Source organism: Sus scrofa, chromosome 8 (assembly GCF_000003025.6).
Source record: "Sus scrofa isolate TJ Tabasco breed Duroc chromosome 8, Sscrofa11.1, whole genome shotgun sequence".
Taxonomy (NCBI): Eukaryota; Metazoa; Chordata; class Mammalia; order Artiodactyla; family Suidae; genus Sus; species Sus scrofa.
Window position 1 is genome coordinate 55,567,500 of NC_010450.4, and position 21,887 is coordinate 55,589,386.

Genomic DNA, 21,887 nt, shown 5'->3' on the forward strand with positions numbered 1-21,887 from the left:
CTTGACAAATTGATACAGATATCACTAGCAAAACAAGCACTCGGTGTCTTTGGATTCTAAAAGCAGTGCTCATTTCTCTGAGCCCACGAGCACTCTGCCCGCCAGCGTTTCCTGGGCTGAGCTGGGCAAGGCGCAGGCTCCCGAGAGGGCTGCCCTTCCGGACTGACTTCCTATCTCCATCTCCACCACAGGCAGCTCCAGTTAAACCGTCTCGGCCAAAAAGGCTCTTCTCTTCTGCTGGCACCATCGAAAGTGTCAACCTGGATGCCATCCCCCTGGCCATTGCTCGCCTGGACAACAGCGCCGCCAAGCACAAACTGTCCGTTAAGCCAAAAAACCAGAGGGTATCTCGGAAACACAGACGACTTGTCGGGGTACGTATGGCAGGCTGCCCAGGCCGACACCCTTGCTGGCTGGGCTCTGACGCTGCCCAGCAGGGTGGTGCTGTGAGAGGTCTGTGGAAAGAACAAGATCTCCCCATTGGGGGCACAGCTGTGTTGCAGGCACGAGGGTGAATGGGCCCATTGCTTGTCTCTCCGCCGTCCCCTACCCCAGTCTGTGTGGCCCTCCCTCTGGGGCACGTGGGCCTGGGAGAGAGACGCTACCTTCCAGGGGGCTCCGGGACACTGCATTCACTTTGCCCCAGACAGGTGGCCCGCTTTCCTGGGCCACAGTTTCATTGGATTAGGGTAAGATTTGGAGTCACAAGTTTCAGGGGACATTGATGAAATGCAAATCTCATTTTTCCCTCATCTTTCTAATGCTGAACTACTGGTTTCCTTCCCTATGATTATTCATGTGTATTAAGGATAAGAAATATGAGGAGTTCCCACTGTGGCACAGTGGGTTAAGAATCTGACTGCAGTGGCTCAAACAGGTTTGATCACAGGCTGCAGCTGTGGCTTGGATTCAGTCCCCAGCTGGGGAGCTTCCAATATGCTTCCAGTGTCATTAGGAAAAATAAAGGAATAAGGAATTTTTTTTTTTTTAATCTCTTTAGGGCCGCACCCGCCGGATTTGGAAGTTCCCAGGCTAAGGGTCGAATCCCAACTGTGGCCACTGGCCTACACTACAGACACAGCATCGCTGGATCTGAGCCTTGTCTGTGACCAAAGCCAGATCCTTAACCCACTGAGCATGGCCAGGGATCGAACCTGCATCCTCACGGGTACTAGTCAGTTAGTTACCACTGAGCTACCAGGGGAACTCCAAGAATAAGGAATCTGAGGATGTGTAGAGAGGAAACAGGAAGATGAAGCTCTCTGCCCACCCACACAGTCTACTCTCTGTGACAGATGCGGGAGTACCTTTCTGTGTTAGGAACCTGCCCCTCTAGAGATTAGGAGGGCCCCGCGGATTGCCACTGGGATTGGAAAGGTGGCCCGCGCACAAGGAAAGGCTAATTCTGTTTCCCTTCCAATGTTAGGATCGACAAGCCGTGCAAGGTGGCCTCCCGCGTCAGTTGACCCTGGACCAGAATGGACACCCTGGGGAGGACAAGCCAATCTGGCACGAAGAGGAGCCAGAGGCGCTGGACTCGGAGGAAGAGAAGCGGCGTCAAGACGAATACTGGCGAGAACTGGAGGCCAAGTGCAAACGCCAAAAAGCCGAAGCGGCTGAGAAGCGCCGCCTGGAAGAGCAGAGGCTCCAGGCCTTGGAGAGGCGGCTTTGGGACGAGAGCAGGGGGCACGGGCGGGTAGAGGAGGAAGAGGACGGAGGAGCAGAGCCAGAGGCGGAGAGCGGGCTGCGGGCAGAGGAGACACCGAGCCCGGGACAGCCAGGCTGCCCAGGCCCCGAGCAGAGGCAGCAGGAGGAAGCAGGGCGCCCGGGGGCCGAAGAGCAGCGGCACCTGGAGAGACGCGCGCACCCGCCGGAGGAGCTGGAGGCGCGGGGCCCGCACGAGGCAGAAGAGCAGCTGCTGGAAGACGAGGAGGGAGCGTTAGAAGAACTCGGAAGAGCGGAGGAGCTGGAGGCTCAGAGGCGGCGGGAGGAGGAGGAGCTGGAGGCGCAGAGGAGGCAGGAGGAGGCGGAGGAGGAACAACGACGGGAGGAGCAGAGGCGGCGGGAGGAGGCCGAGGAGGCCAAGAGGAGGGAAGAGCTGAAGAAGCGGGAGGACTTGGAGGCGCAGAGGAGGCAGGAAGCAGAAAAGAAGCCTCGAGAAGCGCTGATTGTGGAAGACGACAGTCAGCCACTGCTGGAACCCAGAAGGGGCTTGAGGAGCCCCTTTCAGAGCGACCTTGCAGAGAAAGCAGAACGAGAACACCTGAAACTAGAGAAGCCAAGAGAAAGTTCTGAGGAACCTAGTATTTGGGTGAAGCAGAGCCAGGAGGCCACTGAGTCATCAGGGGAGCAGCCAGCAAAGCGGGGGACCGTCCCCGGGGATGACCACGGCGGGAGGCAGGAGGAAAGAGCAGACCCCAAGGCACAGCCTCTCCAGAAACAGGAGGCCCCGGAGGAAGCGGCACTGGCGCCAGAGACAGGCAGGGAGGTGGAGGAGCTCAGGTGGCAGGAGCTGGAAGAGAGGCGGACCGTGCCCAGAGCCTACACGTTCCAGGTATCATCAGGAGGGAGACAGATTCTTTTCCCCAAAGTCAATCTCAGCCCCGTGACGCCCGTCAAAGATGCGGGACTCTCCTCTGCTCCGCAAGAGCCAAAGGCCCCCAGAGCCAGCCCGGCCTCCCACGCCCTGCCCTCAGCTCTGAGCATCCCCCACACGGCCATCCTGGTCACTGGAGCCCAGCTCTGTGGTCCGGCCGTCAACCTGAGCCAGATCAAGGACACAGCGTGCAAGTCTCTGCTGGGCTTGTCTGAAGAAAAGAAGCACGTGGACGGCCCTGCCCTGGAGAACTCTCCCCGAGACCCCGGCGACCCCCGGACAGGCGGTGGCAAGGCCAGGCCCACGCAGGAGTCCGCGGGCAGCGTGGGCGCGCTTGCTGAGTGGGCTTCCATCCGGTCCAGAATCCTGAAGGGCGCAGAGAGTGAGCAGGCCCGGCCGGGCGAGGAGCACGCTCTCCGGGGCCGTGGTGATGCCCGCGGGAACGCCCGGAGGACCCCGCCGGTCAATGCGAAGTTCTCCATCAAGCCGGCCTGGCAGAAGTTCTCTGATGGTGGCGCGGAGCCCTCCAGACAGAATGCGGAAGCCGAAAGCACTAGAAAGAGGTCGGTGCCTGGCCCCAGCGAAGAGGCCGCACCCCACACCCCCGCTGCCGACCCCGAGAAACCGGGAGCGCTGCAGGAGCCGACGGACACCACAGAGGGCTGCAAATTTGCCAAAGACCTTCCCTCTTTCCTTGTTCCGAGCCTCCCTTCTCCTCCGCAGAGAGCAGGGGCCCTGGCAGAGCCCGTGGCCATTTGGGACAGCGACATCGCCGGTGGTGGGGCCAAGCCAGGGCCCATGACGCCAGGCGGGGAGGAAAAGGCTTCCCCTTTCGGAATCAAACTGAGAAGGACCAACTACTCCCTGCGCTTCCACTGCGACCAGCAGACAGAGCAAAAGAAGAAGAAGAGGCACAGCAGCACGGGGGACAGTATGGACTCAGCCCCGCCAGCTCCCGGGAGCACAGGTGCAGAGGACACCGAGGCTGCGGCCCTCAAGCCTGGCACCACCCTGGCCCTGGACAGAAAGCAAGCCCCCGCCCCCTGGAAGGACTCTGCCCAGAGCTTTGCTGCCGCCGCTCCTGGACCCCCGGCTCCGGAACAGGACCAAGGGGCCAGCAGAACGTCCTCGGCCCAGAAGCCGGCCCTGGCGCCCAAGCCCACGGGCCAGACCCCGCCGGCGTCCCCGCTCTTCAAGCTGAGCAGGCCCTACTTGGTGGAGCTGTTGGCCCGCAGGGCGGGGAAGCCTGACCCCGAGCCCAGTGAGCCGGGCAAGGAGGCTGGGGGCGGCAGTGACCCCCGGCCGCCCTCGCCCCCACCCCCCGAGGACAGGCCGGAGCGCGAGGAGGAGGGGGAAGCAGAGAGGAAACCAACGTCGTCGGCCCCGTCTGCCACCCGACAGGACAAGCCGTCCCCGACGCCCGAGGCAGCGAGGAAAGGTGCGTAGCAGTGGGCTCTGTGTCCCCGCTAAAGGCAGAGCTGCCCGGCCAGAAGCACCCGGGGAGCTGCGGCTGGAGGGTCCCTTAATTCGAGGCAGGCCCACGCAAGGATCTCCCGCAGGAACCGTAGCCGGGCCCGCTCTCCCAGCTCGCGGATGTGGACGGTCGCGTGTTGGAAGCCCCCACCTGTTGCGGATCCTGCTTGTTTACACAGGTGGTGATGCTGGCACAGATCGACCACCAGGGAAAATTGGACTGTGGTCCTCATTAGTTCAAATGTCATTAATCTTTGAGAGGGGCCCGCGCTGTGACCGGAAAGCCTGGAGTTTCCTAGATCCGTGTCTGTGCTCTGTACAAGACTGGCCCGAGGTGGGGGGTTAGGAGCCTCGGTGTGCACAGGCGGCTTTGTCTCAGTTGTATGCACGCGTCCTGCGTGTGCATCACAGCCCCCTAGATTGCGGCTGCAAAGCTCTGGGATAGAGAATCTCAGAGAACCCTGACTCCGGGCAGCCCCCTCGGGTTTCCGCAGCGGAGCTGTTTGAGGGGCTCGGTGATTACCAATTGGTTTTGGGGCTCCTGGGAACCTTCACCTGATACCTTTTCTTTGGTTTTGCCAGTAGGTGGTCGGGTGTGGGTCCTAGCCCGGGAAGATGCTCCCTTGGCCTTTTCGGGAAGGGTCTACAGCTTCTCTCCTGCTTGTTCTCAGGGAGGGGCTGATTCTCAGGGATGTCCTTTGGTTACCTGCCTTACGGAAGACCCCACCGTCCTTTTTAATCCAGCCTGCCTGTTTGTGGACCGGCATGTTTATCAGTAGCATCCAGACACTTTATCCCCATGGTTTCTGTTTTCCTGCCAAAGAGGGGCCCGTTTTCAGGTTGTTGTTCATTGTTTTGTTTTTTTAATCTCTGCGCTGGGCTGGGGCGGGGGGAGGGGAGCAGAGAGCCACAGTGGGTCTCATGAGCCTAAGAACTGAGCCTTAGTTTCCCCAGAGCCTTGTGGGTCTTGGGGACCAGAGCCCACCGGCTCTCAGAGATAGCTGTTTGGGGCCAGTCACGCAAGTGGAAGTCTTAAAAGTGGGGGTGCCACATGTGGGGTCCAAACTCTTTGCTCCCTGTGGAAAGGCTGGGAGTTCTGAGTTCCCTCCTGGCCATGGGCCACTGTGCCAGGGATGGGGTTTCTGGCTGGTTGTGTCCCTGGCTCTCCCCCGCCTTTCCACGTGGACTTCCTCTGTTCCTCTGATGTGTTGCAGTCACTCCGCTTGTTTCTCGATTTCTTTCTGAAGGAATTGTTCTGTATGTGGCTGTAAGGCTAGAGGGTTGTGGGGGGGTGGTTGCGGTGGTCGGGCTGGGATCCTCCTGTCTCACCATCTTGAACCAGAACCCCCATTTTCAGGTTTTTTTGTTTTTGTTGTTGTTCTGTCTTTTTAGGGCCACACCCACGACATATGGAGGTTCCCAGGCCAAGGATTCAATCGGAGCTGAGGGTGTCGGAGCTGTAGCTGCCAGCCTATACCACAGCTCACAGCAAAGCCAGGTCTGTAATCCTGGTGAGGCCAGGAATCAAACCCGCAGCCTCATGAATGCTAGTCCACCTTGTTAACCACTTGAGCCACGGCGGGAGCTGCTGTTTTCAGTTCTGACTGAGCTTTTGTGGTAGCTTTCACGGCACCATCAGAGCTGCCCTCCAGCCGAGCTGTCACTGCCATGTCTTCTCCCAAAGAAATACCACTCTGTCCTGCTGCTTTCTGTTACACACATCCCTCTGATTCTTACAATTTCCTACCAAAAACTCGCTGACTCTCTTTTCTTCCTTAGTTTCCAGATTCTGGGTTAACATTCTCTGCTAATTGCATTTTTCTTTATTTGGTAGAAAAGAACTATGAGAGTGGGATTTTAAACGCTTTCCACCTTCAGGCCTGGGCTGACCAAATTTAACTAGATACCCTATCAGGATAAAGATACTAAGCCTGGATCTCCAGTGTATTTGTCCATCATGTACCTGTAGCACCATCATTAGCTAAAACCTAATGATGAGCTCCGTGTGCAGTCAGGGCAAGCCTCACTGAAAGAAACAACCATGGATGTAAATCCACGCTGCAAGTCGTGGTACTACATTTTCTTTTCTTTGACCAACTTCTTGTCTGAGCTAATCCCCCACCAGGTATCACAGGCAAAAAGCTTCTCATCTCCTCTGTGTTCTCATCCTCACATTAGTGTACGTTCAGTCGTTCTTTGTCAGAATTTGTCCACTTAATGAGAGATCATTTGGTTCAAAGGAGGTATAATAGGCCATGGACTCGTGGAGCTGCAGAGCCTCCCACCTCAAGGGAGCAGGACAGGTGACAACAGGACCTCAGTCCTCTCGCTGCCTTGCATCCCAGCCTCCCTGGTTCTCTCTGGAATCTGTCTATATTTTCAGTTTTTTACAAATTGAAGAATAGTTGATTTACAATATTCTGTTAGTTTCAGGTAGACAGCGTAGTGATGGATTTTTTGAAGATTAAATTCCATTATAGGTTATTATAGGATGTGGGGTATAATTTCCTGTGCTGTGTCGTAAATCCTTGTTGCTTGTTTATTTCATGTATGGCAGTTTGTACCTGTTAATCCCATACTCCTGAATTGTCCCTTCACCTTTTCCCCCTTGGTAACCTTAAGTTTGTTATGTCCGTGAATCTGTTTCTATTTTGTATATGGAGTCATCTGTATGATATTTTAGATTCTGCATTAAGTGATATCGTATTGTATTTGTCTTTCTCTGACTTATTTCACTGAGCATAATATTCTCTAGGTCCAGTCATGTTGCAGTAAAAGACAATATTTCATTCTTTTTTGAATGAAAATGACTACTCCAGGACCATGGAGTGAACCGTACCACAGCAGTGACAACGCCAGATCCTTAACCCACTGAGCCACCAGGGGACACCTCTGTTTTATGGCTGAGGAATGTTCCATTGTATATATATGCCACATCTTTTCAAGTCTTTCATCTGTTGTGGGCACTTGGGTTACTTCTATGTATTAACTATTGTAAATAAGTGCTGCCCTGAACATTGAGGTGCATGTATCTTTTTGAATTAGAGTTTTCCACGTATATATTTTTATGTATTTTTTCCACATATATACCCGCGACTGAAATTGCTGGATCACGGCACAGTTCTATTTTTAGTTTAAGAAAACTCCATATTGGAGTTCCTGTCGTGGTGCAGTGGTTAACGAATCTAAATCCGACTAGGAACCATGAGGTTGCGGGTTTGATCCCTGTCCTTGCTCAGTGGGTTAAGGATCTGGCGTTGCCATGAGCTGTGGTGTAGGTTGCAGACACAGCTCGGATCCCGCGTTGCTGTGGCTGTGGTGTAGCCAATTCGACCCCTAGCCTGAGAACCTCCATATGCCCCGAGGGTGGCCCAAGAAATGACAAAAAGACCCAAGAAAAGGAAAAAAAAAAAAAAAAAAAAGACAGCTCCATACTGTTCTTCATGGTGGTTGGACCAATTTACATTCACACCAACAGTGTAGAAGTGTTCTCTTTTCTCCACATCTTCTCTAGCTCTTGTTATGACAGCTGTTCTGACCTATGTGAGGTGATACTTCACTGCAGTTTTGATTTGTATTTCTCAACTAGTGATGTTGCGCATCTTTTCATGTACCTATTGGCCATCCGTATGTCTTTGAAAAAATGCCTATTTAGATAGTCTGCCTATTTTTTGATTGGGTTGTTTGTTTTCAATATTGAGTTGTATGAGCTATTTGTATGTTTTGGATATTAACCCCTTATTGTTTGCAAATATTTTCTCCCATTCCGTAGGTTGACTTTTCATCTTGTTAATAGTTTCCTCTGCTGTGCAAAAGCTTTTGAGTTAAATTAGCTTCCATTTGCTTATTTTTGCTTTTATATCATTTGCATTGGGAGGCTGATCTAAGAAAACATTGCTGCAATTTATGTCAAAAAATGTTTCACCTGTGTTCTCTTCTAGGCGTTTTACGGTGTCATCTCTTATATTTAGGTCTTTAAGCCATTTCGAGTTTAGTTTTGTACATGGTGTGAGAGAATGCTCTAATTCATTGATTCACACATGGCTGTCCAGCTCTCACTAGCACTTGTGGAAGAGGTGTCTTTTCTCCATTGGGTATTCTTGCTCCCTTTGTTACAGACTAATTGGCCATGGGTGTCTGGGTTTAGTTCTAGGCCTCCTGTTCTGTTTCTGTTCTGATCTGTATGTCTTTTTTGTGCCAGTACCATGCTGTCTTGATTACTGTAGCTTTGTAATATTGTCTGAAGTTGGAAGGGTTATACCTCCAGCTTTGTTCTTTTTTTCTCACAATTGCTCTGGAAATTCTGGATCTTTTGTGGTTCTGTGTACATTTTAGGATTATTCTAGTTCTGTGAAAAATGTCACAGGTGATTTGATAGGGATCACACTAAATCTGTAAATTGCTTTGGGTAGTGTGGCCATTTTTACAATATTAAATCTTCCAATCCTAGAGCATGGGGTATCTTTCCATTTCTTTGAATCATCTCCAATTTCTTTTTTTTTTTTTTTGTCTTTTTGCTATTTCTTGGGCCGCTCCTGCGGCATATGGAGGTTCCCAGGCTAGGGGTCGAATAGGAGCTGCATCCACCGGCCTACGCCAGAGCCACAGCAATGCGGGATCCGAGCTGCGTCTGCAACCTACACCACAGCTCACGGCAACGCCGGACCAGATCGTTAACCCACTGAGCAAGGGCAGGGACCGAACCCGCAACCTCATGGTTCCTAGTCGGATTCGTTAACCACTGTGCCATGGCAGGAACTCCTCCAATTTCTTTTATCAGTGTTTTATACTTTCAGCATACAGGTCTTTCATCTCCTTGATAAAGTTTATCCCTGGTTATTTTATTTTTTGATGTAATTTTATTTTATTTTTTCTTTTTTATTAAATTATAGTTGATATACAAAGTGGTGTCAATTTCTGCTGTACAGCAAAGTGATCCACTCATATACATTGTTTTCATCATATTATTTTCCATCATGTTCTTTTTTTTACTTATAATTTTTTATTACTGAAATAAATTTACTACATCTGTAGTTGTATAGTGATCGTAACAATCTAATTTCACAGGATTTCCATCCCACAGCCCAAGCATATTCCCCCACCCCCCAAACTGTCTCCTCCAGAGACCATAAGTTTTTCAATGTCTGTGAGTCAGCATCTGTTCTGCAAAGTTCAGTCTGTCCTTTTTTCAGATTCCACATGTCAGTGAAAGCATTTGATGTTGGTGTCTCATTGTATGGCTGACTTCCCTTAGCATGATCATTTCTAGGTCCATCCATGTTGATAAAAATGCCAGTATTACATTCTTTTTAATGGCTGAGTAATATTCCATTGTGTATATGTACCACATCTTCTTGATCCACACCTCTGTCGATGGACATTTAGGTTGTTTCCATGTCTTGGCTATTGTTGAATAGTGCTGCAGTGAACATTGGAGTACATGTGAGTCCTGGTTTTCTCTGGATAGATGCCCAGGAGTGGGATTGCTGGGTCAGATGGTAGTTCTATTTCTAGCTGTCTGAGGAATCTCCATACTGTTTTCCACAGTTGTTGCACCAACTTACAATCCCACCAACTGTACTAGGGTTCCTTTTTCTCCACACCCTCTCCAGCACTTATTGTTTGTAGACTTTTGGATGATGGCCATTCTGGTTGGTGTAAGGTGGTACCTCATCGTGGTTTTGATTTGCATTTCTCTAATAATGAGTGATGTTGAACATCTTTTCATGTGTTTCTCAGCCATCTGTATGTCTTCTTTGGAGAACTGTCTGTTTAGATCTTCTGCCTATTTTTTGATAGGCTTGTTTGTTTTTTGGTATGGAGCTGCAGAAGTTGTAAATTTTGGAGATTAATCCCTTGTCAGTTGATTCACTTGCAAAGATTTTCTCCCTTTCTGTGTGTTGTCTTTTCGTGTTGTTTAGGGTTTCCTTTGCTGTGCAGAAACTTTGAAGTTTGATTAGGTCCCATTTGTTTATGTTTGTTTTTATTGTCTATATTCTAAGAGGTGCTATATTTTAGATTCCAGATATAAGTGATAGTATATGGTAATTGTTTTCCTCTTTCTTACTTACTTAGTACAAGAATCTCTAGTTGCATCCATGTTGCTGCAAATGGCATTATTTTGTTCTTTTATACGGTTGAGTAGTATTCCATTGTGTATATATACCACATCTTTTTTTAAAATCAGTTAATTTTTTAATTAAAGTATAGTTGATTTACAATGTTGTGTCAATTTCTGCTGTACAGCACAGTGCCCTGGTCATAAATAAATATGCATTGTATCATGTTCTACTCCAAGAGACTGGATATATAGTTCCCTGTGCTATGCGGTAGGATGTTATAGCTTATCCATTCTTAAGTATAATAGTTTGCATCTACAAACCCCCATCTCCCAGTCCCCCACTCCCTTCCCTCTCCCCCTTGGCATCCAAAAGTCTGCTCTCCATGTCTCTGAGTCTGTTTTTGTTTTGTAGATTGGTTCATTTGTGCTATATTTTAGATTCCACATATAAGTGATATCATATGACATTTGTCTTTCTCTTTCTGACTTACTTCACTTTGTATGAGAATCTCTAGTTGCATCACAAAGTCCATTTTTAATGACAAACTAATAGAAATGGCAACTGTCAAGAGAAGATCAGAATGTATTCAATCTGCAAATTTTAAAAAAATTCAATATATGGGTTTTTTTAAAAGTTTTATTACAGTTGATTTACAATATTCTGTCAAGTTCTGCTGTACAGCAGAGTGACCCGTGACTTACTTCAGTTAGTATGAGAATCTCTACTTGCATACATACATATATATATACAGTCTTTTTCTCTACATTATCTTCCATCCTGTTCTATCACAAGTGATTGGATGTAGTTCCCTGTGCTATATAGCAGACCTCATTGCTTATTCATTCTAAATGTAATAGTTTGCATCTACTAAACCCAAACTCCCAGTCCATCCCACTCCCTCCCCCTTCCCCTTGGCAAGCATAAGTCTGTTCTCCATGTCTGTGAGTCTATTTCTGTTCCCTAGAGAGATTCTTCTATGCCATATTTTAGGTTTCCACATATAAGTGATATCATATGTTATTTGTCTTTCTGACTTACTTCACTTAGTATGAGAATATCTAGTTGCATCCATGTTGCTGCAAATGGCATTATTTTGTTCTTTTTTATGGCTGAGTAGTATTCCATTGTATATATGTACCACATCTTCTTAATCCATTCATCAGTCACCTTAGGAAACTGAACTAATATTTGTACAGTTGATGTCAAAGAATGATGTTAGAGATGTCAGCCAGTGTTCTCTTCTAGGAGTTTTATGGTGTCATGTCTTCTGTTTAAGACTTTAGGTCATTTTGAGTTTATTTTTGCACATGGTGTGTTCTAGTTTTATTGATTTACATGCAGCTGCCCAGTTTTCCCAGCACCACTTGATGAAGGGACTGTCTTTTTTCCTATTTTTATTCTTGCCTCCTTTGTCAAAGATTAATTGACCATAGGTATTTGGGTTTATTTCTGGGCTGTCTATTCTGTTCCTTTGGTCTGTATGTCTGTTTTTGTACCACTGCCACACTGTCTTGATTATGTAGCTTTGTGATATTGTTTGAAGTCTGGGAGAGTTATGCCTCCTGCTTTTTTTTTACCCTCCTCAGGATTGCTTTGGCAATTAAGGGTCTTTTATGGTTCCATATAAATTTTTGGATTATTTGTTCTGTAAAAAATGTCATGGGTAATTTGATAGAGATCACATTAATTCCATAGATTGTTTTGGGTAGTATGACCATTTTAAAAATATTAATTTTTCCTATCCAGGAGCATGGAATATCTTTCCATTTCTTTGAATCCTCTTTAATTTCCTTGATTAATGTTTCATAGTTCTCAGCATATAAATCTTTCACTTCCTTGGTCAGGCCTATTCCTAGGTGTTTAATTTTGGGTGGTGCAATTTTAAAAGATACTGCTTTCTCATATTCTTTTTCTAATATTTCATTGTTGCATGAAACAATGCATTTCATGTTTGGATGCTAGTAAGTTCATTAAACGCTGAGCCACGATGGGAACTCCAAGGCCAATATCTCTGATGAATAAAGGTGCAAAAATTCTCAACAAAATTTTAGCCAACCGGATCCAACAACACATAAAAAAGATCATACACCACGACCAAGTGGGATTCATCCCAAGTTCACAAGGATGGTTAACATATACAAATCAATGTCATACACCACATTAACAAAAGAAAAGTCAAAAATCACGTGATTATCTCAATAGATGCAGAAAAAGATCTGCAATTGATTTCTGAATGTGAATCTTGTATTCTCCTACTTTGCTGAATTTATTGATCAGTTTGAATAGTTTCTGTGTGGGCTCCTTAGGGTTTTCTATATGTAGTATCATGTCATCTGCATATAATAACAGTTTTACCTCTTCTTTCTAATTTGGATGCCTTTTATTTCTTTTGTTTGTCTGATTGCTGTGTCCAGGACTTCAATACTATGTTGAATAAAAGTGGTGAGAGTGGACATCCTTGTCTTGTTCTAGATTTTAGCAGAAAGACTTTCAGCTTTTCTCCATTGAGTGTTATATTGGCTGTGAGTTTGTCTTTTTTTATTATTATTATTTTTTTTTTTTTGTCTTTTTAAGGTCACACCATGGCATATGGAAGTTCCCAGGCTAGAGGTCCAAATCAGAGCTGCAACTGCTGGCCTACAACACAGCCACAGCAACACCAGATCTGAGCTGTCTGTGACCTGAACCACAGCTCATGGCAACACTGGATCCTTAACCCACTGAGTGAGGCCAGGGATTGAACCTGCATCCTCATGGATACTAGTCAGATTTGTTTCCACTGAACCACAATGGGAACTCCCGAGTTTGTCTTAAATAGCTTCTATTATGTTAAGATGTGTTCCTTCTATACCTACTTCAGATAGAATTTTTATCATGAATGAATGTTGAGTTTTGTCAAATTCTTTTTCTGCATCTATTGAGATAATCACGTGATTTTTGACTTTTCTTTTGTTAATGTGGTGTATGACATTGATTTGTATATGTTAACCATCCTTGTGAACTTGGGATGAATCCCACTTGGTCGTGGTGTATGATCTTTTTTATGTGTTGTTGGATCCGGTTGGCTAAAATTTTGTTGAGAATTTTTGCACCTTTATTCATCAGAGATATTGGCCTTGGAGTTCCCATCGTGGCTCAGCGTTTAATGAACCAACTAGCATCCATGAGGACACGGGTTTGATCTCTGGCCTTGTGTAGTGGGTTAAGGATCCGGCTTTGCTGTGAGCTGATGTGTAGGTCACAGACTTGGCTCAGATCCCTCATTGCTGTGGCTCTGGCGTAGGCCAGCAGCTACAGCTATGATTGGACCCCTAGCCTGGGAACTCCATATGCCGAGAGTGCAGCCCTAAAAAAAACAAAAAAACAAAAACAAACAAAAAAAAAGATACTGGCCTATAGTTTTCTTTTTTGGTAGTATCTTTGTCTGATTTTGGTATTAGGGTGATGACGGCTTCATGGAATGTCTTTGAGAGTGTTCTTTCTTCTTCAGTCTTTTGAAAAGTTTATGAAGGATGGGTATAAGTTCTTCTTTGTATGTTTGGTAGAATTCGCCTGTGAAGCCATCTGGTTCTTGACTTTCGTTTCTAGGGAGTGTTTTTATTACATATTCAATTTTATTTCTAGTGATTGGTCTATTTCTTCTTAATTCAGTTTTGGTGGGCTGTATGTCTCCACAAGGTTGTCCATTTCTTCTAGGTTGTCAAATTTGTTGGCATAGAATTGTTTGTAGTATTCTCTTCTTCTTTCTGTTTTTTCATTTGTTTGTTTGTTTGGGGGGCTTTTGTGGGTGGGTGTTTGTGTGTGTGGGTGTGGGTGTGTGTGTGTTGGTATTTCTGCAGTATCTCTTGAGATGTCTCCTTTTTCATTTCTTATTTTGTTTATTTGGGTTCTCTCTTCTACTTGGTGAGTCTGGCCAGAGTTTTGTCAATTTTGTTTTACCCTTTTGAAGAAGCAGCTCTTGGTTTTGCTGATGTTTTTCTCTTGTTTTTGAATTCTATTTTATTGATTTCCTCTCTTGACCTTTATGATTTCCTTCCTTTTGCTGACTTTAGGTTTTGTTTGTTCTTGTTTAAATTTTTTTAGGTGGTACGTTAGGCTGTTGATTTGAGATTTTTATTCTTCTTTGAGGAAGGTCTGTGTGAACTTCTCCATAAGAACTGCTTTTGTGGCATCCTATAGATTTCAAATGGTTGTGTTTTCATTGCCCTTTGTCTCAAGGTAATTTTTAATTTCCTTTTAATTTCCTCATTGACCCATTGTTTTTTAGTAGTATGTTGTTTAGTCTCCATGTAGTCAGTTTTTCCTCATTTTTTTTCCCCCTGTGGTTGATTTCTGGTTTCATACCATGGTGGTTGGAGAAGATGCCTAATAATTTCTATACTCCTAAATTTGTTGAGGTTACTTTTGTGCTTCATTATATGGTCAATCCTTGAGAATGTTCCATGTGCACTGGAAAAGAATATATATTCTGGGTTTTTTGTGTAATGTCCTATAAATATCAACTAAGTCTAACTGTTCTGTTGTGTCATTTCGGATCTCTGTTGCCTTGTTGGTTTTTTTTTTTTTTTCCCTTTTGTCTAGAGGATCTGTCCATTGATGTGAGTGGGTTGTAAAAGTCTCCTACTATCATTGTATTCCCATCAATTTCTCCCTTTATGTCTGTTAGTATTTGTTTTATGTATTTGGGTGCTCCTACATATATATTGATGAGTGTGAGCCTCTTCTTGAATTGAGCCTTTTATCATTAAATAGTGTCCTTTGTCTTCATGGCCTTTGTTTTAAAAGTGTGACATGTGTATTGTGACTTCTACTTTCCTGTCATTTCCATTCGCCTGGAATAACTTTATCCATCCCCTCACTTTCAATTTATATGTGTCCTTTGCCTTAAGGTGAGTCTAAGCAGTATATTGTAGACTCTTGTTATTTTATCTAGTCTGCCACTCTGTGTCTTTTGACTGGAGCATTCAGTCCATTGACATTTAAGATAATTATTGATAAATATGTATTCATTGCCATTTTAAACCTTGTTTTCCACCTGATTCTATGTTTCTCCTTTGTTCTTGTCTTTTTTGGTTGATTTCCTTTTATGTTTTCATCCTTCTGTTTTTAGTTTTTGTGGATGTATTGTTTGGTTTTGACTTCTGGTTGCTCTGTTTTTCAAGTATGTTAACCCCTCCCTTCCAATATCAGCTTGCCTTAGCCTGTTAGTCATATAGGCTCAAACACATTAAAAGAAAGAAAAAAAAAAAGACTGTAGATTTTCATACTCTCCTTTCCTACATTTTATGATTTTGATGTCCTTTTTAACATCTTTGTATTTATCCTTTTGCTATTCCTTCTATTTACAGTCGCTTTTACAAATAGGTTTTGTTTGTTTTTCTTGTTGACCTGTTTACTGGCTCATTTAAGTGATTACTTTTCAATTGTGATTTCTCCCATCCTATATCTTCTTACTTCTTTCCTATTTAGAGATCTTTCAATATTTCCTTTGGAATGGTTTTAATAATCCTATATTCTTTTACTTTTTGTTTGTCTGAAATATTATTTATTTCTCCCTCTATCTTAGATGATAATCTTGCTGGGTAGAGTATTCTAGGCTGCAGATTTTCCCTTTTAGAACTTCAAATATATCTTGCCACTCTCTGCTGGCCTGTAGTGTTTCTGTAGAGAAATCAGCTGAAACTCATAGGAGTTCCCTTATATTTAACTCTTTTTCTTTCCTGCCTTTAGAATCCTCTCCTTATATTTAACTTTTGCCATTTTTATTATAATATATTTTGGTGTAGGTCTGTTTGGGTTCAACTTGTTTGGGGCCCTCTGTGCTTCCTGTGTCTTGATATCTGTTTCCTTTAGATTTGGCAAGTTTTCAGCCATTATTTCTTCAAGTATATTTTCAACCCCCTTTTCTTTTTCTTCTCCTACTGGAATCCCTATAATGTGTAGATTGGCCCATTTTATATTATCCCACAGATCTCTTACATTGCTTTCATGTTTTTTCATTTGGTCTTCTGTCTGCTGTCCTGAGTGGGTAATTTCCATTATTCTATCTTCCAAGTTACTTATTTGTTCCTCTGCATTACTCATTCTGCTCTTCAATGCCTTTAACTCGGCTTTTGTCTCTGCACATGAATTATCTAATTTTTCTTGTCTCCTCCTTATAGTTTCTGGTTCCTTTTTAAATTAATCTGCATTACTGTTGATAGCTGTTCTTAATTCCTTCAGTATTTTCATTACCTTCCCTTTGAACTCAGTGTCTGTTAGACTGCAGAGGTCTGTTTCATTGTTTGCTCCTTCAGGGGAATTCTCTTGTTCTTTTAACTGGAAATGGTTCCTGTGCTTCTTCATTTTGTTTATATTTTTCTTATTGTCCGAAGCCTAAATTTCAGGCCCAGCCCCCACTCGAGTGTCTCAGGCTGTGGTGTTCTGTGTGGTGGTACTGATGCTTTGTGTGGCTCTCTCTCTGCTTTTCCCTTCTCAGTCCAGCTGCTGAGCTTTTCTCTGAGGCTTTGAGGCCTCCCCTCCACCTCAGCTGATCTCCCAGCCATTTAGGTGGCCTCCCAGGGTGAGATTTCATTCTTTTTTCACAGCTCACTCTCAGGACTGCTGGTCACATCCTGATTCCTTTTTTTCCTCTCCCTCTTTTTTCTCTTTTGTTCTACACAGTTATGTGGAGAGTTTCTTGCCTTTTTTGTAGGTCTGAGGTCTTCTGCCAGCATTCAGTAAATGTTCTGTGTGAATCATTTTACACGTAGATGGGTTTTTGCATGTGTTTGTTGGAGAAGGTGAGCATCACATCTTACACCTCCTCCATCTTGATCCCTCTCCTCTTTTGCAGTTTTAAATGGGATTATTATATATATTTTTTACTCTTTCTGATAGTTCATTAGTGTATAAAACACAACAGATTTTTATATATTAATCATGTATCCTGCCACCTTGCTGAATTTATTAGTTCTAATACTTTTCATATAGAGATTTTAGGATCTCTATGTGGAGTATCATGTCATCTGCAAATAGTGACAGTTTTACCTCCTCCCTTCCAGTTTGGATTCCTTTTACTCCTTTTTCTTGTCTGATGGCTGTGGCTAGAACTTCTAATACTATGTTGAATAGAAGTGGTAAGAGTGGGCATCCTTATCTTGTTCCTGAATTTAGTGGGAAAGCTTTCGGCTTTTCTTCATTCACTATGTGTTGGCTGTGGGTTTGTTGTAAACAGCCTTCTTTATCTTGAGATAATGTTCCCTCTTTACTCACTTTGATAAGTGTTTTTGAGGTGAATGGTGTTGAATTTTGTCAAATACTTTTTCTATTGAGATGTTCATGTGGTTTTTGTCTTTCCTTTTGTTAATGTGGTGTTATCATATTGATTGATTTTGTGTATGTTGAAACCCTTGTGACTCTGGAAAGAGTCCAACTTTTTGTCATGGTATACAATCCTCTTTATGTATTGTTGAGGATTTTCATAACCATATTCATCAAAGATATTGGCCTGTCAATTTTTTTGTCGTGCCTTTGTCTGGTTTTGGTATCGAGGTAATAGTAGCTTTGTGGAATTAATTTGGAAGTGTTCCCTCCTCTTCAGTTTTTTGGGAATATTTTGAGAAGGGTTGATGTAAGTTCTTCTTTATATATTTGGTAGAATTCCCCAGTGAAGTCATCTGGTCCTGGACTTTAATTTGCAGGGAGGTTTTTTAAATTGCAGATTCTTTTTCACTTCTAGTGATCAATTTGTTCAGATTATTGTTTCCTTCTTAACTCATTCTTAGCAGGTTGGATATTTTTGTCCATTTTTTCTACGTTATCCAATTTGTTGGTCTATAAGTTTTCATAGTATTCTTTTATTTTTTTTCTGTGGTATTGGTTATTTCTCCTCTTTCATTTCTTATTTTATTTAGGTCCCCTCACCTTTCTTCTTGTTGAGTCTGGCTAGAGGTTTGTCAGTTTTGTTTGTCTTTAAAAGAAAAAAACCTGGCTCTTGGTTTAATTGACCTTTTCCATTGTTTTTTTTTAATCTCTATTTTATTGATTTTCTCTCTGACCTTTTATTATTTCCTTCCTTCCACTGACTTTGGGCTTTGTTTGTCCTTTGTCTAATTCTTTTAGGTGGTAGGTTAGTTTGTTTGAGATTTTTTTGTTTCTTGAGGAAGGCCTGTATTGCTGTGAATCTTGGAACATTTTCTGTTGCATCCCATAGATTTTGTACAGTTATGTTTTCATTTTCATTTGTCTTGAGGTATCTTCTGATTTCTTTGATTTCCTAATTGACACACTGGTTTTTTAGTATGTTATTTAGTAGTATGTTATTTAGTCTCCATTTGTTCTTTTCCCATTTTACTTTCTGGTAGTTGATTTCTAGTTTCATACCATTGTGGTTAGAAAATATGTTTGATTAAATTTACATGCTTTTAAAGTTGTTAAGGCTTGTTTTGTAACCTAGTATGTTATATATTCTAAAGAATATTCCATGCACAGTTGAAAAGAATGTTTATGCTGCTTTTTTTTTTTTTTTTTTTTTTTTTTTTTTTTTTTTTTGCTTTTTAGGGCCGCACCCTTGGCATATGGAGGTTCCCAGACTAGGGGTCTAATTGGAGCTACAGCTTCTGGCCTGCACCACAGCCACAGCAATGCAGGGTCTGAGCTGCACCTGCAACCTACACCACAGCTCACAGCAATGCTGGATCCTTACCCACTGAGCGGGGCCAGCGATTGAACCCAAAACCTCATGGTTCCTAGTCAGATTCATTTTCACTGCACCACGACGGGAACTCCTATGCTTCTTTTTTTGGATATAGTGTGCTGTAGATATCAATTAAGTCCTACTAATCTGTTGTGTCATTTAGGACCTCTGTTCCCTTATCGATATGCTGTCTGGAAGGTCTGACTATTACAGTATTATTGTCAGTTTCTCCTTTTATGTCCATTAGTATTTGCTTCATGTATTTAAGTGCTTCTCTATTGCATGCATGTATATGTATATATTAATGACTCCAATAACCTTTTTGTATTGATTCCTTTATCATTATATAATGCCCTTCTTTGTGTGTCTTTGTGGCCTTTGTTGTAAAGTCCATTTTATTGAAATATGAGAATTTCTACCACTTTCTTGTCATTTCCCCTTTTGCTTGAAATATTTTTTCCATAACCTCACTTTGTCTGTGTATGTCTTTTCCCATCAAGTGTGTCTCTTGTGTGTCTAGACAACATTAGATTCTTGTTTTTCTTTTTTATCCAATTAGCCACTTTTGATCAGAACATTTCGTCCTTTGACATTTGACTTAAAGTAATTATTGATAGACATGTACTTATTGCCATTTTAATCCTTGTTTTCAAGTTGTTTTTGTCATTCTTTGTTTATTGCTTCTTTGTGTTTTCCTTTTATGGCTTGATCATTATTTTTTGTAGTGTACTTTAGTTCTTTTCTTTTTGGTTTTTGTGACTCTGTTTTTTTGGTGGTTTCTTTTTTTTTTTTTTTTTTTTTTTTTTTTTGCCTTTTCTAAGGCTGCTCCCATGGTATATGGAGGTTCCCAGGCTAAGGGTCTAATCGGAGCTGTAGCCACCAGCCTACTCCACAGCCACAGAATGTGGGATCTGAGCCGTATCTGCAACCTACACCACAGCTCATGGCAATGCCGGATCCTTAACCCACTGAGCAAGGCCAGGGATCTAACCCACAACCTCATGGTTCCTAGTCGGATTTGTTAACCACTGAGCCATGATGGGAACTCCCTGTTGTATGTTTTGTTTTGTTTTGTTTTGTTTTTTTGTCTTTTTGCCTTTTCTAGGGGCACTTCCTTGGCATATGGAGGTTCCCAGGCCAGGGGTCGAATTGGAGCTGAAGCCGCCGGCCTAGGCCACAGCCCCAACAACGTGGGATCCGAGCTGCATCTGCAACCTCACCACAGCTCACCAGATCCTTAACCCACTGAGCAAGGCCAGGGATCGAACCCGCAACCTCATGGTTCCTAGTCGGATTCGCCAACCACTGCGCCACGACGGGAACTCCCTGTTGTATGTTTTTGATTTGCGGTTACCATGGAGTTCATACATGTTGACTCATAACTGTACTTCCTTTAAACTGATAATCATTCAAGTTCAAATTCATTTTAAAAGATCTAGTTTTATATTCCCCTTTTTCATGTTTTGTGATTTTATTGTCGTATTTGACATATTCATGCTTATCCTTTTATTGTGTATTGTAATTATAATTGCTTTTACAGTTCTTTAAAGTTGTTTTTTAATCTAAGTACTAGCTTACTCAGATGATCTTCACCCCTTACTGTAGGGTCACCTTGGCTATTGTGATCATCCCTTTTCTATAGATTCTTCCTTCTTTTCTTTTTAGAGAAGACCCTTTAATAAAATTTCTTCTATAGTGAGTGTAATATTGTTGAACTCTTTTAGTGTTCATGTGTCTGAGAAATTTGTTCTCTCTCCTTGTATTCTAGATGACCACCTCATGGGTGGAGTATTCTACTGCAAATTATATCATGCCACTCCTTCTGTCTGCAGAGTGTTTGCAGAGAAATCAGCTGATAGCCTTACAGGGATTCCCTTGTAAATGACTTATTTTCTTTTGCTGACTTTAGAATCCTCTCTTTAACTCTTGCCATTTATTTATCTATTTATTTATTTATTTTTGTCTTTTTGCCTTTTCTAGGGCTGCTCCCACGGCATATGGAGATTCCAAGGCTAGGAGTCTAATCGGAGCTGTAGCCACTGGCCTACACCAGAGCCACAGCAATGCGGAATCCGAGCTGGTCTGTGACCTATACCACAGCTCACGGCAACGAACTCTTGCCATCTAATTGTGATGTCTTATTGTGGGTCTGTTTAGGTTCGTCTTGTTTGGGAACCCTGTATGCTTCCTGTACCTGGATTTTCTGTTTCCCTTTTTAGATTTAGGAAGTTATTCAGCCATAATTTATTTGAATACACTTTTCAATCCCCTTCTCTTCCTTCTTTTTCTTGCTCCCCTATCATGCATGAGTTGGCAAGTTTTCTGTATACCATAGATCTTGTATGTTGCTTTCTTTCCTTTTTTTTTTAATTTGTTTTTTCTATCTGGTGTTCTGATTGGGTGATTTCCATTATTCTGTCTTCCAAGGCACTTATTCTTCTGTGCCATTTTATTTTTATTTTGCCCACAGTGTGCAGTGGTTTGATGTGGGAATCTCAGTGTCCAGACCAAGGTTTGAACCTGGGCCACAGCATGAAAGCACTGAATCTTAACTACCAGACCACCAGGGAATTCCATATATATAGATATATATGTATTTTTTTGGCTGCACTCATGGCATATAGAAGTTCCCAGGCCAGGGATCAAACCTGTACCACAGTAGTGACCCAAGTTGCTGCAATGACAGTGCTGGATCCTTAGCCCACTATGCCAGAAGAGAATTCCTTTTTCTTTTTCTTTCCAATTTTTTTTTCACTCATCTTTGTCATTTAGTCAGCTATTCATTGCTTCTGCATTGGTTTTTATCTCATCAATTGAATTGTTTATTTTCAACTGGTTCGTCTTTATATTCTCTAGCTCTTTGTTACAGGGATTCTAGCACTTCTATCAATAATCTTTCTTAATTTGGTTAGCATTTTTATTATTATTTTTTTTTTACCATGCCTGTGGCATGGAGAAGTTCTTGGGCCAGGGTTCCAACCCATGCCACAGCTGCAACCAGAGCTACAGCAGTGCCAGTGCCAGATTCTTAACCTGCGGAGCCATGAGGGAACTCCTCATTACCACCTTTTTGAACTTA

General features: G+C 43.4%; 1 protein-coding gene across 10 annotated transcripts in view; it reads left to right on the plus strand.

Annotated features, from left to right (window-relative positions):
- Positions 1 to 21,887, plus strand: part of KIAA1211 (KIAA1211 ortholog) — a 264,569-nt gene that overhangs the window by 231,137 nt on the left and 11,545 nt on the right. For all 10 annotated transcript variants that reach the window (XM_021101354.1, XM_021101353.1, XM_021101357.1 and 7 more), the window contains 2 exons: positions 192 to 374; positions 1,427 to 4,034. In XM_021101354.1, the coding sequence (XP_020957013.1) occupies positions 192 to 374; positions 1,427 to 4,034 (2,791 nt within the window). The remainder of the gene's footprint in view (positions 1 to 191; positions 375 to 1,426; positions 4,035 to 21,887) is intronic.